Source organism: Pseudopipra pipra, chromosome 3 (assembly GCF_036250125.1).
Source record: "Pseudopipra pipra isolate bDixPip1 chromosome 3, bDixPip1.hap1, whole genome shotgun sequence".
NCBI classification, from domain to species: Eukaryota; Metazoa; Chordata; class Aves; order Passeriformes; family Pipridae; genus Pseudopipra; species Pseudopipra pipra.
In genome coordinates this window covers 7,935,808-7,954,667 of record NC_087551.1, presented here as the reverse complement: position 1 = coordinate 7,954,667, position 18,860 = coordinate 7,935,808, and the positions used below count along the sequence as shown (strand labels likewise).

The following is an 18,860-nucleotide window of genomic DNA, read 5'->3' as shown; positions in this document are numbered from 1 at the left end:
TGAATGATTATTGATTTTTCTCTATCATTCCCAAACCAACAGAAAAACAACCCTGAATATTTTCTCCAAAGTAGTCAAAGTGACAGGCATCTTTAACTTAATTACTGCTTTATTATGATGTATCTCATTCACTGTACATACTATATAATGACTCCTGAGGAGTTAATGTTCTTTGTGGAGCAGATACGGAGGCCAAATCCTGTAGTCTTGACCTCACTGGAATCATTATACAGCCTGGATCATGCAAAGCGTGATGCACAGACCAGTTGTGGCTACTCCAACTCCCAGAAATAGTGCCACTGAAAAAGCTTTGGGAGATGCTCATGTAGAAGACAAGGTAAATTTTTAAAAAATGCTGTGAATATGGTGGGAATATAAGGCAGGTTGCTAGAAGCTACTTTTAACAAAAGGGTTAATAAATCATTAGCAGGATAAAAATGCAGACTCTAAACCAGACCAAAAGCAAAAGGTGGTTGCAATAAGCATCTGTAGTCATCCTAAGGGAGAAAATAAAGCACTAGAATTGCTTTGTCTGCAAGTCCAGCTTCCTCTGACACTAATCGCTCCTTTTGGCCTTCTAATGTGGGTCTAAATGAGAGCATCAGAGACACTTCATTAAATAATTCAGCCTTTCTAAGTAGACACTTTTATCAGGTGTCCACCATAAGCCCTTTCTAGCAATTACTGGGAAGCCAGTACATCCAAACACAGAGAACATTCCCTTTTAGTCTGTCAGTCTCTGTCTTAAACCTCTAGAGATTCAGCAACCATGTTGAAAATGCTAAACCAATGCAGATTTACAAGGGATTAAGTCAATGAGAGTATAGCTACACTGTCTTGAGACTACACTGAGAAATTTTGTTTTACCTCTGGTCGGTCTGTAGCTTATGTTTAAAGTGTCTAAACTTGTGCAGCATCACATTTTAAACTGTTTCAAGAGTTAGTCTGCACCTGCGTCACCTGAGCTACAAACTGTTTCGTGACAGTTCTTGGCCTAGCATGTTTAAAATCAAGTTATGGCCAAAGTACAGGTAAAAGCAGAGTATGAAACAGTACCTTTTAAAATCCCAGGTCAGGGCGAGCTGACCAGTTTGAGAGCTGTTAGTGGGTGTAGCACACTTGTGTCTGAAGGGTCTCAGCCACCTTGGGCATTCTGGGGCAGGAGCTTTGTGTTTGTGAGGGCCCATTTCTTTGCAGTGTCATCTGATGAATTTGCAATCCCGATGTGTGGGCAGACCAGCAAGCTGCCAGAAGAGGGTGTAGCAGGAGTGAGCCGAAGCACGAGCATCCTCCATCTGCTCGCCAGTACCTGCCGGCTGATGTGGACTTGCCCCCCTCGGTGGAAGATGTTTCCTGTGGTAAATCAGAAGGCAAACATTCCTAAAAGGACAGTGACAGGCAGCTGCCTGGCTCGATGCCATTTTTGTGGTAATTTATGCCTCTGCCTGAATTCTGCTGAGACCAGACATGTGCAGGGAGGGAGGGCAGGGATGGAGATTTTAGGGTGATTTATTGTGATGCAGATGGTGAGCCCAGGAGGAGAGACCAAGGTATCTGGCTGCCAGGTTTGTTTCTCTTACCTACAGAGTAAGAAGGGGAAGAGAGTCTCAAGGCTAACCCAAAGGGATTTCTTACATCTTCAGGAACTAAAAAACCTGTAGCAGTGACATTAAGACAGTGGAAAAGAAGTGTAACATCCAAAATTTTCCATGCTGTGATACAGTTTGCTGAATTTAGGGACAACACATGTGGATGCCTAAGCCCAGGTGAACTTAGACTCACCTTTCAGTTAAAATGCTCTGGAAATACCTTTTTTTCTGCACTCAAATTAAATTAGAATGGCTTTAAACCTGCTAAACACAGAGTCTTTTTTCTTATGAAAACATAACATTTCTAATCAAAATACAGATGTAAAAGTACATGGAAAGAGGGAAACTGAGCTTGATGGAGCTTTGTTTTAGGGAGGAAAAATAATATAATTCAATAAGACTGGCTTAAACCCTCTGATTAAAGCTTTTTTAACATAGATAGGGAGGATGAGATCTACACTGAGATAGTGATAGTTAGTACAGATCAAAAGAGCTTGTGTTCATGCCAACTAGATTAAATGACAGGATGTGGGGAAGTGCTGGGTACCATATCTGGTTACTAAACATACAAGGCTTTATTCCCTATATATCAGGTTATATGCATTTATATATGGAAATTATAGAAATAAATTGAAAGCAATCTACCATGTGTAGAGTATTTGTTCTGATACTGTTCTAAGATTGCATTTCTTCTAATTAGTATGTAAAGCTTTAATTTTTTTACAGCTGTCTCTCTTACTAAGATTGTAGAAGTAAATTGTATTAGAAATTGAGGTTTATTTTTAAATGCATTAGCATTCTACTGGTCTCACTTGATAACTTCTGTGCATAAATTCAATAGAACCATGTATTTTATATTCCAACTTTGTTTCAGCAGGAAGCCTAGAACAACTTTAGTAGTAAATTAAACTTAAGGCCCAAATTGTAGTTGTCATTTCAGAGGGGCTTTTGTTAATATTTATTTATCTGCACGTGGCCCCTGAAAAGGCAGGATAAGGGACTGGAAGAGTCTTTTGCCTAATCCAGTGTGGCTGCTCTTGTGTTTCTTATACACTCTGCAACAGAAGGAGGTGGGAGGAAGGGAATGTGAATGTCAGGAAGGGAAAACGCTGCTGGATATGAAGATGCCACAGGCCTGTGCCACCACACACTTCTGCAAGGCAGGAGTGTCTGTCCCTCACATCTGCTGAACAGGCCACAAAGTCCTGCCTGGTTGAGCTATGCCAGAAAGAAACATAAAGGAGAGTTTCTGTCATCCCTGCAGGAAGACTGATGACCAAAAATGAAATGGTTTAGTGTGGAATGCAACTGAACTGAACGGATTTCATTACCTGCACCTGACTTTTACTGCTGTTTTTCATTGTTGCTGCAGTGCTGCGTCTAAACCTGAGCCTCATGGTGCTCTGTCGCAGTCCGAAATGGGGAGGGGAATGGGACCGCGACATAACACGGATCCCGGACACAAAGGTGGGGTGCAGGTAGAATATTTAATCCAGCGCGCACGCGGGGTTTTTATCCAGAGGGAAAGGGCCAGAACATAGGGTGGAGCAGGAGACAGACAGGCAGGGGGACAAACCAGGATTGGGCCGTGGGAAAAAGGGAGGAAAGGGCAAATGGGGGCTGTCTCCTGCTGCAGCTTCTCCAGCCAATCGGCAGAGAACACAGAGGAGCGGGGAGGTGAGCAAGCCTGGGCATGGCTGGAAGATACAAATTCGGGGGAAACACACAATGTGTAAAGTCCATTCAACCGCTGTACATATTTTTCCATTTCCGGAATTGTTCCCATTCCGATTCCTGGTCCTCGACATCTCGCCCTCTGTTGTTTGAATGAGGCACGGCTAAAAAGATATTTTTTGTGATGGTTTTCCTGCAGCATGCTGTGACACAAGAAATAGTTAGTAACAAAACAAACAGAGAAAGCAAAATTTCAAAACAAGTGGACAGCTGCATTTGCTGAGTGACTCCCCCCCTAAAATTGTTTCCAGCCTGAGATGCCACTGCTCCATGGTGTCTAAAAGCTTAGTGATAGTGGTCTTCTGTGGACTACGCGATCCTGGAAAGTAAGCAGAACATGTTAGAAGGGAGAATTTAGGATTGGGATCACATGATAAGGGAACTGCAGGGATTGCTGTGGTTTCTTGGCACTTGCTGAAGGGATGGGCTACGCAGGATGGAACGCAGTTGAGGGGGTGCTGCCTTGTTTCTTGACAGCTCACAGGTGCACTGTTTAAGATCTGGCATTGAATTAAAAGTCACTTTTCTTCTTAAGTCTGGTGACCTTTTCGGGGGTAGCAGTTGTCCATAAATGTTAGTAAGAGAGCGGCAATCTTTAGTCCAGTGTCTGCCCTTTCCACATCGTTTGCACGGCGTCTTGGGAAGCTCAGTCTTTGTAGTTAATCGTGCGCAGTTCTTTTTAATATGTCCTGTCTCCCCACAGTGAAAACAGGTTTGTGGTCCAGCTAAAGCTTCAGCTATTAGTCTTGCTTTATGAGAATTAGACCCCACATTCTTACAGGCCTCTATCATCTCCAGGAGTGTAGGATCCTTTAGCATTTTTAAGGCTTGTTGGCAATCTTCGTTAGCCTTTTCAATCACAAGTTTATTAAACAGAATGTCTTGGCTTTCCTTTTGCTGGACTTGCCGTGCTATAGCTTCTTTTAGCCGGGTTATAAAGTCCACAAAAGGTTCTGCTGAGCCCTGATGAATTAGGGTGAAGGAGGGTGTTTGGACATATGCATCAGCAACCTTTTTAAAGGCCTCCATTGCCAGATCTTTTGTAATATCTAAGTATTTTAAATCCACAAGAGCCTGGTCTTGTCGGCTGGCATAGTTACCTTCTCCATACAGCATATCAATAGCATTGCTTACAGGAATACCATGCCTCTCCATTTTCTCATTAACATATTTAACTATAAGGCGTTTCCATTCTGCTTCAAAAACGGATGCCTGCACGGTGGATAGCAGTCCATTAATTACCGCTTTGATATCATATGGTATTAACCGGCAGGCGAGAAAAAATGATTCAAAAAGTCCAACAGTATAAGGTGAGCCTAAACCGTACTCTACAATCGCTTTTTTGATGTCCTTTAACATAGTATAAGACACCGGACGCCACTGAGGGGCATGGCCTTCCTCTAGGTATATTGGAAAGGCTTTTAAAAACTCGGCATCGTTAGCCTGTGCGGCTTCTGTCCGGAAAGCTTTCCAAATATCGTTGCATGGAAGAGAGTTATTTGTCATCCTGCAACTACCGGGAGCCTCGGTAACAGAGGCTTCATGGGCGCGGCTATCTTCCCCGGTGTTATCGTCGGAAGAGCCCCTGGCCCTGCTCCTTAGTTTCCGTCTACCCCGGGAGGGTGATGACGTGGGGGTAGAGGCGGCGCTGGAGGGAGAGGGCGTTCTGGTGGGAGGGTCCGTGGTCGTGCCGGGGGCGTAGGGGGGCGGACGCGAAGGCGGGCTGGGGGGCGGTGCCGGCCGAGCTTCCCCGGGCGGGCTGGGGGGCGGTGCCGGCGGGAGACGCGCGAAATCTTTGCACGCCGTTTCTCCACGCTGCGCGCGCTCCCTGCTCTCCTGGGTTTCGCCCACGAGGCCGCTCAGCTCGCCTACGCCATGATGTCGGTATTCTGTGCTTTGTTTCACCCTCCCGCCGTCCGCGCTCTCCCCCGCCCCCCCGCCGCTCCGGGACCTTCGGGGCTTGTCCATTTTTTGGGGTGGGGGCTTGGATTTTTGTTCAGATTCTTGGAGATTTTCATTGGGACTGGTTATTTGATGTTGTAGCACCATCAAAATCAATCTCCAAGCAATTAACGCTTCAGTAGCCGTTTTATCTCCCCTCTCTTTCGCTCTCCAGATATTGTATCCAATTTTCTCCCAGTCTTTCAGGGACATGCTGTCGGAGACTGCTTCCCCTCTGTTTTCAAGCCATTTAGCAAGAGATTTTGAGGATTTTTTGTCTAAAGGGTGTCCATTTTCCAAAATAAAGTCTTTAAGCTTGCGGTACACGAATTTTTGAGAGGTAGATAGCGAGAGGCCCATTGCGAAATTATTTTGTGAGGGTGGGAGATGGGATTAGAGGTTTTTCCCGGAGCTCACCTTTCTCGGTGCGGCGGCTATCCTGCCGTAATCTGGGGTTCTACCGGGAAGGACCAGCGAGACGAAAACGCTTCTCTCAGCGCTGTCTGAGCCCTTTGTGGCGTGGGAGAGGTTTTCTTAAGGTAAAAACCTTTTCTGCCCGACGGTGGACGCCATCTGTCGCAGTCCGAAATGGGGAGGGGAATGGGACCGCGACATAACACGGATCCCGGACACAAAGGTGGGGTGCAGGTAGAATATTTAATCCAGCGCGCACGCGGGGTTTTTATCCAGAGGGAAAGGGCCAGAACATAGGGTGGAGCAGGAGACAGACAGGCAGGGGGACAAACCAGGATTGGGCCGTGGGAAAAAGGGAGGAAAGGGCAAATGGGGGCTGTCTCCTGCTGCAGCTTCTCCAGCCAATCGGCAGAGAACACAGAGGAGCGGGGAGGTGAGCAAGCCTGGGCATGGCTGGAAGATACAAATTCGGGGGAAACACACAATGTGTAAAGTCCATTCAACCGCTGTACATATTTTTCCATTTCCGGAATTGTTCCCATTCCGATTCCTGGTCCTCGACAGTGCTCCAAGCTGGGAATACTCCTAGGAAGATTATCTCTCTTCCAGAAACATGAAACAATAAGCAAAAGACAAAAAATGAAGAGAGGAGGAGGAAAAATTCTTTAGTACACTGAGGACATAGCTAGTGTTGAATAAATTCCTGTCAGACAGATGTAGGACAGGCTGGAGCAACATGCCAGGATAATGAGAGCCAGAAACAGCTACAACAGCAGAAGAAGAGGTGCAAGGTTCCACTATGCTTTGTGACACAGGGATGGAGGCAAGAAGGGACAACTCCCTTAGCCTTCCCAGCAATCCCACGAACAACTCAAGGTTTGTGTCACACGTCTGTGCAAAGTAAGGATAAAGAAGCATTTTGTGCTGATGCAAATGTTCCCACAAAAAAATCAGGTCCTTGATGTTTTAGGTAACACAAATTTTGCCATTGGTGGGTTTTAATGTAAGCAGCCTCCTCCTGTAAAAGAAAGAACTGGAAGCAGCAGGGACGTGGAGACTTAACTAATAATTTACTTGAAAAAAAAAAAGTAATTTCAGCTGCAAGGCTGTAACAGTCAGTCTGACAGTGGGCAACTGATACAATGCAATCTGTAAACAGGTTGAGCTACTATTTCTGAGCCACTGCCACAGGAAAAGGTTCCATCAGGTCTTGATTGCTGTGCAGTCCTGTGGGCCTTACTGCCATTCTGCAAGCCACACATCCTCTGGCTTCAGAGAATGTCTTAAATTTTCATAACCTTAAAATCCCAAGCCACCTAGGGGAGTTTGCCTGTGCTTGTTTTATTTATGTTGCTGATGGGCTTTTCATAGTGAGAAAAAATATTCAGCTTCACTGCCATGCTTAAGAATCATGTAATCATACCATTGTTTAGGATGGAAAAGACCTTGAAAATCGTTGAGTCCAACCATTAACCCAACACTGCCAAGTCTACCACCACTAAACCATGTCCCCAAGCACCACATCTACATGTCCTTTAAATACATCCAGGGACTCCACCACTTCCTTGGGCAGCTTGTTCCAATGCCTGACCATCCTTTCCATAAGGAAATTTTTCCTAATATAGAATCTAAACCTCACCTGGCACAACTTGAGGCCATTTCCTCTTGTCCTATTGCTTGTTACCTGAGAGAAGCCAGCCTTCATCTCACTACAACCTCCTTTCAGGTAGTTGCAGAAAGCAATAAGGTCTCCCCTGGGCCTTCTTCAGGTTAAACAACCCCAGTACCCTCAGCTACTCCTTGTAAGACTTGTGGTCTTCTACTAAAGACTGAGGCAAAAAAGACATTAAGTACCTCAGCCTTTATCGTCATCCTTTGTCACTGTGATTCCTCTGGCATCCAATAAGGGATGGAGATTCTCCTTAGCCCTCCATTTTTTGTTAATGTATTTATAGAAGGATTTTTTATTGTCTGGCAGTAGCCAAGTTAAGTTCCAGCTGGGCTTTGGCCCTTCTAATTTTCTCCCTGCATAACCTCATGAAATCCTTGTAGTCCTCTTGATTTGCCTGCTCCTTCTTCCACAGGTCAGAATCTCTCTTTTTTTATACTGAGTTCCAGTCAAAGCTCTTTGTTCAGCCACACACTTCAGGAACCTTCTCAACTGTTTCCTCTCTGCTGTATTGTATTTCCAGCAGATGTCTGGGAAGTCCCCCATAAGAACAAGGAGTAACACTTGTGAGACTTCTCCCAGCTGCTTATGGAATATTTCATCTGCCTCTTCATTCTGGATAACAGACTCCCACCAGGATATCTGCCTTGTGGGTGGGCCTTCTCCCAGTTCTTACCCATAAAGGCTTAACCTCATCATCCCAATCATTAAGCTCCAGACAATCAAAACACTCCCTAACATACAGGGACACCCCAGAAGAAGGTCAGGGTGTAATACAGAGTCTATCAGCCTTGGGTGGCCTCCTGCCACAATGAAGCGTATTACAGGGAAGAGATACTCTGCTGTGATCCCCTTTTCCACAGGATCCTGCAAAACTTCCCTGCCAATTGCTTCATTGGTGGCTGAGGAGGAGGTAGGCCAGAGCATAGGGCAGATCCTCACTGCCCTTGAGACCCCGGATACTCTTTCAGCCATCAAGCAACGCTGACCCACTTCCAGTGTCCTGTGTGGATGACGCTGTACAATTGCAAGGGCAGGATGTGCTGTGGGAAGCAGGTCCTCCCAAAAAGACCAGCAAAGAATGGAAGCGTTCTATGGCCAAGGCCGTCACCAAGTTGCCAAATAGCTCTGGCCCAGTTCCACAGAAATCCCACCTGGTCTTTCCTCTGGGCTGAACCTGCACTGCCACGGGCAGTCCCACAGCTTTACACTGCACTCCAAGGGATTCAGCTCTTGGCTCCTGCCTGAGTCAACAGCTGCCCTTGCCCAAAGTACTGGGACTTGGGTTTGCTACTACAAAATATTTTGCGTGCACAAAGGCTTTAAATGCACGCTAAACATACAGACTGTGGTCTGGACATCCTTTGAGGAGTGGGCAGTTGTTCTGCTCAAGAGTGCAGACTATTGAAAATTCAGCAGTAACAGCATCAGGAGTAAGAAAATGCAGGCTTAATAATAGGAGAAAAAGTAGTAAATCAATGTATTTTTCTGGCAGTTTGTCAATACCAACTTTAGACATCTTCATTATAGTGATGAATATGCAGGCCACAAGTTAATAGCTTCTTACTTATAAATTAGTCATCTTAGCCAAACAATCCCTGTTTGCTATCATATCTACTTGATGGCAATAATTTAGAGAAGATGAGCTGAACTGTATCGACAAGCTGTATCTGCTAGCTCTGGAGAACAGATGTCTTTCTTTTTCTATGCAATTCCCTGTCTTCCTTCTGTGCACCAGTTCCATAATGTCCCTAACAGAATCGGTGGTTGTGGAGAGGTGAGGGCACCATATTGTAGTTTCCCATACAGAGTTATAACTTGCCTTACTTTGCTTAAAATTCAATCCAAGTCATGGCTAAGCTCTAAATTACTTTTTTTTTTTTTTGGCGATGAAAACTATATATTGTGGGCCAAACACTGACTACATACATGTGCAGAAACCTGGGAGGGCTGCAATTTCCAAGGACAAGTACAAAAGGTGAAATTAAAAGTAACTATATTGATGTGGAAAAAAAAAACCAAAACACCAGCAAACAAACCTGATTTGTAGTAGTCGGGGATTTGGACAACACCTGGCTAACAAAACAAAACAAAAAAAACAAAACAAAAAACAAAAACAAAAACAAAAACACAAAGAAAAAAGAAAACAAACAAACCAACCACCTAAACCAAACCAAAAAAACAAAAACAAAAAACAAAACCAAACAAAAGCCCCCCCCAAAAAGCACAAACACGTACTTATATTCTGGCTGCAGCCTTGCCCATAAACAGATTTTTCTCTTCCATGAGCACACAGGGATGTTTTGCACAGGAAACAAGCGACAGCTGCCAAGCAGATACACTTGTTCAATGTGGTCACTCCAAACTGGGTAGCACATTCCATTCCCTGGCCCTGGGCGAGGCAGGGGTTTTCCAGAGCTCTCCCGGTTGCTGCGTCACAGAGGATTTGGCCCCTGTGCGTTACATCTCTGATGCATTATGATTTTATTTAGAACACACTTCAGCTCTTCAGCCTCCAGGCTGCAGAGGCAAGGTGCCAGTCTTCAGCAAGAGGGGGAAGGACTATAAATAGAGCAGGCAAGGCTGCCACAGGCAGCTTTTGGTCTGCTTAACTTTCTTGTTTAGCCTGCAAGAAGCAGAAATCCAATCTGCTGAGGAGATAATGCACAGTACAGGCACTAGCAACAGCTCTTCTCTTCAGTCACTGACTGTCTCTCATTCTCTAGGTACAGAGATACAGCCACTTACCTTTAATGAACAAGGACAGCACTACCTTCCATCTGTGCTTCCCCCCAGCTCTCTTGGCTTTTTGCAAGCTCCTGCCACGCAAACTGTCAGGTATTTTCATGAAATCAGCTACTCACGAGGGAAATGTTCCTTCATTTTCAAAACAAGAAACAAAATGAATCCCAAAATTAAGTACACAGAGGTAACACACATTTCATCTTTCTGAGGCCCACGGAGCTTTAAGAAATGCTGTTCATTAGTTCTTGCTCTGATCTGTATCCCCATCACGTAGGCTCACTAGGAGATCTCCCTGGTGTTGTGTGTATAAGGAAGGGATATTTTTGCTGCAGGACAAGTACATAAAAATAGCACCAAGAGCCCAGTCCTGAACTCAAGAGGTCTTTATCTTCCCTCAGAGGTACCTACACTGAGAGCTTTTTCATCCCTCTGTGCTTGATTCTGTTACTATTAAAGAGAGAAACCATATTTCTACTGATTTCCACTGCCTAGCCCACCTTTCAGTGAGTATATTTTATTTACAGCACAAAGCTCATGGAGGTCGTCTTTGAACGGTGCATTTTAGACTCAAAGCACTTGAATTGATTCTTTGAACTCCACACCAGATTGCATTGCAGAGCAATGGTTCCCCCCATTCCCTCCTGCTGGGATGCACCCTAAGAGGGACAACATTTAAAATAATTTCAGAATATGCTCTCAGCATTACACTATGCACAAAAGCAGATGGGATTACTTGGGTCAGGGAAGGAAAAAAAAAATCACATACTAAATATGACACTTGAAAGCAAACCATCAAGTCTTAGGGAAGACAGCTGGATCTCATAAATCTCTGTCTTCCACTAAATATTTAGCCTATATTCCCTGTGTTTTCATCCTTGCTGGCCCTTGCTAAATCTGAGATATAAGAATCTAAACTGGAAGGCAAGCTGGAGCAGAGTGACCTGCTACAACCATGGACTTCCACAGACACATTGGGTTTACGGTCTACTACAATTTTCCTCCTGCCCACTGTCTGCTACACAGGCACGAAGGATTTCTCTGTTCCACAAGGTTTAAGGTTTAACAGCTTGTGAAACTTTTCTACCGACAGGTGCCTCTTTTTCCTCAGTTGGTTTAATCAACTAAGATAGCCAGGAGTTAGTAAGGACAACTTTATCACACTTGTATTTAGCTGCAATCTTAGATGAGAGAAAACATCTGAAGTCTCTCTGTCCAAAGCTTGTCACCTCATGCTCTCCACAACAGAGCTGACTGGCGATACACAGGGAAATTTGCATCTCGTTTCCCTCTTAAACTGTGATTTAGCAAGTATCATTTTTGTGACACAAGCTGTTATTTGGAAGGGAAACATTTCTAGATTTTTTGGAAAGCTGCAATTTCTTATTGTAAGAAAGCTTGCAGCAGTAGCACAGAAGCGCAGCAAGGCCCAGTTTGGATCCACTGGCACATTAGGACCTTTCAGACCTGCCTCACCCTCTAGCACAGGACTTGCTGCACTAGAGAACTCATCAGTCCTCAGCAAACTGCAGAGACAGACAGAATTTGTCAGATACCAAACCTGAGGAAACAGCTTCTCTGCAAATGGCCACACAGGGCCTTTTCTGTTATTAACCAGGACAAAGCCAACGCTTTTCCATCACAATCTGGTTTCAGAAATAAATACTTTTATCTGAAACTTGCATATGCACCTACAAGTCAGCTGAAAGCTAGTGCCAGACCAAGAAGTGACAAATAAAATTTGCTGAAATTAAGAAAGCTCACACCCTACATCCACAAATAGAGGACAGTAACTGGCTGTGCCTGATAAAAAGAACTGGCAACAGCAGACACTGGTAAAATCAGAAAAGAAACACATTGCAGAGAAGTAACAGGAGTTATAACTGCAGTAACAATAAAACTACAGTAAATAATAAACAAAAACCAAAAAACCCAAAACTGGGTTTTGAAGAAATACTGACTCCATAAAAATTAAAAAGACAGTACTCTTGCTACCTTTTAAAATTTTTCATGGAGGGAAATACAAATGCAAATACATTCCTTCTCTAAATCTCTGTATGTTTGAATAATATACTTTGTTCATATTAAGACAACACTCCGTATAACTTTATTTGTAGAATACCAAGTTGCAAACAGAGGTAAAAACAACAGAACATAAAAACTTATTATGAAACCAAACTAAAATAATAAAACAGTGCATTTTCCTCGATAGTTTAATTCCTGTATGAACTTCAATAAAAAGCTTACTCCATTAAACACAAGTTTAATTTCAGCATTTGTTGTAATTTCTCTAGTGTATTAAAGAATCCTAAGTCACTTTAACAAACATTCTAATTAATAAATCCAATAACACAAGGAGTTTCTCTGAGGGACTATACAGTAGTTCCCATTGCATGAATGCACATGGGCAATACTATATATAAAAAAGCCAAACCATTTAACAAGAGTGAAGAGATTTGCACTATGGATAAACTGAACACAAACTAAAGTGAACTCTGAAATTACAGAGTCGCATTAACACAAAGGCACATTTTACTTTCAGTGTAAATTCACATTTCTAGAAGGTAAAAGTTTTGTGCCCAGGCAACTTCAAGTCATCGCAGCACAATCAGTCAAACAACTCTTAACTGCACATATCTGAACTTTCAATAGAAAGATCTGGTTTCTATTTCTTGAATCCAGTTTTATTAAGGGAGAAATTAAATTAGAAACAGAAGGGCTCCCCATCCCATATTTACAGCCTGCAAACTCTGCTGCTTTCTTGTCAGAAACTGTAGTTTTGCTGTCAAATTTTGTTAAGCTTTGTAACTATCAGCACCCTCACAGTTTGGTCAAAGGCCCCACAAACACACAGTCCCTTTTTGTCAGGGCTCCAGTCCAGGCTGGAGATGGGCTGTGTTGACAGAGTCACGTTCTGCAAGAGACTGACAGACCCTGCCACCCCCATCTCGGCTCCTTCCGAATCCTTCTTGGAGCGCTGAGCCGGGTACTCACTGCCAATGGGAAAAACAAAAACAAACACATGTGCTTAGAATTTACTGATACAAACACACCATTTATCCTCCTTATTTCCTGTTCTACAGATAAGGCAAATAAATGTCTGTCATTATAAATAATGAACAATCACTATATCCAGCTATACCCACACTGCATATTTACTGGGTATTTCATGAAAGAAAAAAAGGGAGCAGGAAGTTTTTAATCCTGACACCTCTCTCCAATAGCCCTTCATTTTTTAACCATTTGGCTTTTGCCACAGGCAGGAAAAGTTCACCTCAACTATCACTCTGAAACTTAACGCACCTCCTTCACTGTGTTTAGTATGATGAAATTATTTTTCCATGTAAAGTAAGAAGATGTAAACATAAGAATCATTAAAAGTCCAGGCTTTCAATATTCTTTTCAGCCATAACTGCTACTGTATGTGAATTTTAAGAAGCCCATTTTCTTCCATTTATCACCTTGTTAACCAAGGATATAATTAGATTTTCATTATGTTAAGACTACTGACAAGGGCAAAATTTATCTGTGCTGTCACATTCTCTTAGGGATTAATTCAAGATTCCAGATCAAGTTCTGACACTGAAATCACCCTTTCTACTGCATTTTTAAGCAATAATTTTAACTACATATTCTGAGGTTGGAAGCAGGACCCCACTCATCATTTTCAGAAAGATTCCTTCTTAAAACATTAAGTGGTTGGTTTCTTATTCCCAGCTGGAGAAATGATCACTTACTATTTCCAGAGATGAAGGCTCCCAGATCCTCCACTTGTCATAAATATATCTCTGTTCTGTGGCAGGTGCCTGACCTGCCATATGGTAGATTTTTGTGCCTAATAAAAAAAAAAAAATAATTAAAATTAGCAGTGTACAGAAGTAATTTAGTGATGAACTCCACAGGAAAAGGTATAGAATCTTAAAACAGAGATCACTTTTATAAAGAGAGCCCAGCCTTCTCATGGTGGATGGTTAATTTAACTGTCTGACATCTCTTAAAATCATTACTGGAAGGGAATGCACTGCAAACACTGTGCAAACACAACAAACAGTCTACAGTTCAAATTTAAACCTCATCCAAGGCTCAGCAAGATCATGCAGCAACAGAAATCACTTAGGAAAAACCCCAGCACACGTGCTCTGATTTAACGCCCATCTGTCTGTAAACATCCACAAGGAAAAGCTTAAATGCACTAAATGAAGGACAAATTCCATTTTCACATTTTAATTATTACAAACACTAATTCAGTAAAAACATTCTGTGATTCAGAATCAAAGCACTTCCAACAACTTATCTGCTTTGAGTGATGGTACAGATGATTAAAGATATTACGTTGAAACTCAGCTTTTTCTATATAAAAAAAAAAAACTTCACCAAAAAAGTGCCTTTTCTCTAATTATCATCAGACTTTGTTCACTAACTACTACAAAAAAAACCCCAAAACTCTTTTATAAAGTAATCTGGGTATTTATTACCCATCTGTACTACACCTGAAGTACTTTGACAGCATATGTTCAGGAAGTTTGTTTCTTATTAAGAAATCCTCTGTCTCCCCATACCTTCTCTGAAACAGAAGCAAAACCTTTGGTTGGATGCTGAGTTCTCATATCAAAAACATGGAATTTTCCCTCAAGCGATGTGGCCACCAGCTTGTTCATATTTATGTCTTTTCTGTCAAACTCCACACTGCAAACCTGGCAATATAAAAAAGACAGGTTCACTCTTCAAATTTAGCCATTGCTAAAAAAAAAAATTGGTGTTTTGTTATTTGTTAATATACACTAATAATTCGTTATTCCTACAATGACATGCCCACCAATTTGAAAATAACAAATCCATCTGAACACATGAATCCACTGAAAAAATGCCCCATCCTCTCCTGACCAAGAATTTGAGGTGTACAATTTTTTTTAACTTAAAGAAAATTACTTCTTGGTGCAATCTCAGCAGAAACATCTTCTGGGTAAGTTTCACACAGAGTCCTTTTAATTTTTCCATCCTGCATAGAAGATGGAATGAAAAAAACACTTTTATGGTTTCCTTACCCCATTCTTAATGTTGGTCTCCCACCGCAGTGACATGGATTTTAAATCAAACAATTTAATGTCCCCGTTGTCGTATCCAGCACATACAACACGTTCCTCTTGGTTGTAAGCATTGCCTGGACACAGAGAAAGAATTAACCAGAAAGCACAAACTCCCCTTTAGCCTGTAAACTTCAGAAGTACCAAGCCTGCAATTTCAACTTATATTTACGCAAAATAAATAAATAACTTAAAAAATGGCTATTGGGATATTAAGATTTCAGGAACTGGATGGTTTTCAAAGCTGAGGGTATAGAAAAATCCTGTGTAAGACACAAGGAGCTTGTTCTGCCCAAAAAAAAAATGCAGAGTTCACATCAGGCATTGCTGTTTTCTTTAATTAGCTTTTAAGCTTCAAGGATCTTCTCATAACTTAATGCCTTAATGTTTGGCAGTTGGAACTACACTACAGCAGTGATGTGTTTCCCGTGCATGGCAACATTTACGCTCCTTCAGAAAAACACAGCTCGATATACTATTTTTACATTCCTAGGCTTAAAAATAAAGCTTGCACAGCTTATCTGTGAAACCACAGAATCAATGAAACATTTAGGTTGGAAAAGACCTTCAAGATGATCGAGTCCAACCGCAAATGGTGACCAAAGGTGATTAGAGAATGATTCCAAAACCAAACTGCCACAAAACCAGCTTATTTTGAAAAAACCCCAACATAAAACCCATAGAAATTTGGCAATGTTGAAAAGCAAACTCTGCTACTTATGCATCTACACAAAATAAACTATTCCATAACATCCTGAAATACACTGATAATCATCAAAGCCCAGTCATATTAGAGAGAGGAACGATCATAATCTGACCAATTACCAAATGCCACTGTCCAGCAGTCTCTTTTGCTCTCCCCCTGTACAGGTTCCATATTAGCCACAGGAGTGTCTTTCTGCCTCGGGTCCCACACCTTCACAGTTCCTGGTAAAGAAGGACAATGGATTTTGTGTTAGGGATACACTGTCACACTGTGTTCATTTTCCCTGGAAAGCCCTTTGCTTTTCAGCCTGATCATTCAAAAACCCTTTCAATTCCAGAAAGCCTGACTGTGTTTAGTGGATACAAGAAAGAACCACAAAACCAAACAGAAATAAAGTGAAAGCATTTCTTAAGGATGTATTTTCTCTAGCTGATATTTTGCATTTATTCTGCTTTGTATTCCTTCTGCCCCAACCTCAGTGACAATAGCGTATTGTGCTTGTCTACAGCTTCTAAAAGAGAGAAAATTTGTCCCAAGGAAGATTCAAAAGACAGTGTATGAAGAACTAGTTGCAACAGGTTGTAACTAGTTCAGATGGCAGATTGTGCCCTGCCATCAGAGCTCACAGGCTCAGAGGAACTGAGAAGACTTGCAGAGTTCACTAACTCACCATCTCGACTGCCAGTCACAATTTCTGGTGCACCTTCCCCAATTCCTAAGCCACCTACACCATCTATACTGTTTATGATTTCCTTATGACCTTTCACAGAATACACTGGTATTTCAGGAGCTTCTAAATTCCTAGGCAAGAAAGAAAAAGAACAGATAATATGGCATTTTCCTTGACACTCAGGATTTGTATAAAAATGAGAGGAAACTTGAGCATAAATCATACAAGCTCAGACTAACAGTGAGAAGAAAATATGGATATCACCATTAAGAACCACGTGTCTTTGTTTATTCCTTCTTTGGCTACTGTTTTGGACTGGTCTGAAAAGTTTTGCTCAGTTCTGGACTTCCCTGTTTGTAAAGGCAGTTGAGGGATTCACCAGAGCAACCCTTCAGACTCAGTTTTTATGCTGGACTAAAAATGAATCACACTACAGATCAAAATACTCCAATTAGCTCTACTTTCAGTAAGGCTGTAAAACGACCTGATTCACTGATCCCCACCTAGCTCTGACTACTGGTCTTCAACTTCAGGTGAATACTGTATCCAGACATGGTTTTCATGGTTCTTTCCCACTGATTCTCATTCTTTGAGAATCCTTCAGAATTTTATTTTACATTTCCACTAGTGACTACTCCGTGTCATTCGTGCTATTCCAACAAGAATTGATAATTCCATGACAAGGGAAATATAATAATAATGATAATAAAATAATCCCCTTTTGACACTATTACTTTATTTGATAATCAATTTACCTAAAAATTAATTACACAAATCATTCAGGGACCTGAAAAAACATTCAGAACTTCAAGATTAAAAACATATATTTAATCTAGACATCAAATTTAGCTTGAACACAACCTGTTGTTTGTATTTGTATATCCACTCAAAAGCCTCTTTTCAGAGGAGGACCTCACAGAATTTTAACAGGTTTTTGTAGCTGCACACAAAAGATGGGAGTGAAGCAGCACTGAATTAAACACTTTGCAGAATTCACGTTGTTTTTAGAAAACAGGCACGGTCCAAATACAGTAGCCAGTGAAGCTTACACTGGGTCCCAACCACAGGCAGCAGGGAGAGCATCTCACACAAAAGCCAGGCACAGAAACCTCCGTTCAGGCAGACAAACACAACACCAAGTGAAAAAGCTTCCAGAGAACATCCACGCTTACCATATGTTAAGGTTTCCATCGAAATCTCCTGTAGCTAAGTATCTTTGCTGCAGAGATGTAGCTCCAAAAGTTCCACATTTTATAGGTTTGGGCTTTTCGATCTTTTAAAGGAAGGAAACGTCTGTGTCAGCACATGGAAAAGGCAACACAAACCCACAGATGACGCAGCTCTCGGGAGTCCACAGGGGTAGGTGTCAGTGAAACACACATGGGATATTTGGTGCAAAATACTATCAAAATGCTATCAAAGGTAAACTACATTTTGAGTTTATTTCCTTGTGCACAGGAAAGCAGAGAGTCCAGTTTACTGGTCCTGAAGAACAACAATTTGTTTGCTTGTGGCCTGGTGGGGCCTTATGCGCCTGAGGTGCTGCTACCCCTGAGAATGAGCCAATGCTCGAAGGTCAGTCTGAGGGGAAAACACAAACAAAAAAACCCCGACACACCCCAAACACAGCCCTGTAACCTATAATGCAACCCAAGATCATCGAGTCCAACCTGTGACTGAACACCCCCATGTCAACCAGACCCTGGCACCGAGTGCCACATCCAGTCTTTCCTTAACCACCTCCAGGGACGGCGACTCCACCACCTCCCTGGGCAGCCCATTCCAATGTCCAATCACCCGTTCTGTGAAAAAATTCCCCCTAATGTCCAACCTAAACCTCCCCTGGCCCAGCTTAAGCCTCTGTCCTCTCGTCCCGTCGCTGGTTGCCCGGGAAAAGAGCCGGAACCCCACCGGCTACCACCTCCTGTCAGGGACTCGTAGAGAGCGATAAGGTCACTCCTTAGCGACAGGAGAGACGGGACATCGCGGGATCACCACGTTTAACAGGCAAACCAGCCTCGGGATTTGTCCCCTGGCCCAGGACAAGCCGTTCCCGGGGGGTGTCCCGCGCTCACCTCCCGCAGCAGCTCCAGGCGGGCCCCTCGCAGCTCGTACAGCTGGACGAGGCCGGTGCCGCGGGCGGCGCTGCCCAGGCACAGCAGGCGGGCGCTGCGGGGCACCCACTTGCAGTCGAACACGGTGTAGCTCAGCGCCTGCTGGGCGTGCGACACCACCTGCGGCCGCTCCAGCGCCGGCGCCGCCGACATCCCTCCCCGCCGCGGCCGCTCCCCGGCGGATGCGGGGGCAGCGC

The 18,860-nt window shown here is 43.0% G+C and overlaps 1 protein-coding gene across 1 annotated transcript; it reads right to left on the bottom strand.

The window, feature by feature from the left end:
• Nucleotides 1-12,173: 12,173 nt before the first annotated feature.
• DNAAF10 (dynein axonemal assembly factor 10) lies at nt 12,174-18,851 on the bottom strand. Its single transcript, XM_064647605.1, has 8 exons — nt 18,625-18,851; nt 17,722-17,822; nt 16,550-16,680; nt 15,999-16,100; nt 15,135-15,250; nt 14,649-14,783; nt 13,827-13,924; nt 12,174-13,082 (listed from the first exon to the last, which is right to left on the bottom strand). Exons 1-8 carry the CDS (start codon nt 18,814-18,816, stop codon nt 12,875-12,877), a joined length of 1,083 nt encoding a protein of 360 aa, XP_064503675.1. The 5' UTR covers nt 18,817-18,851; the 3' UTR covers nt 12,174-12,874.
• Between the last annotated feature and the right edge of the window lie 9 nt (nt 18,852-18,860).

Excerpts from the sequence above, each read along its gene's own strand:
- DNAAF10 (XM_064647605.1), bottom strand. The coding sequence starts at position 18,816 with ATGTCGGCGGCGCCGGCGCTGGAGCGGCCGCAGGTGGTGTCGCACGCC. Across the intron at positions 17,823-18,624 it reads GCCTGGAGCTGCTGCGGGAG|ATCGAAAAGCCCAAACCTAT; the intron begins GTGAGCGCGGGA and ends TTCCTTTAAAAG. Across the intron at positions 16,101-16,549 it reads TGTGACTGGCAGTCGAGATG|GAACTGTGAAGGTGTGGGAC; the intron begins GTGAGTTAGTGA and ends CTTCTTTACCAG.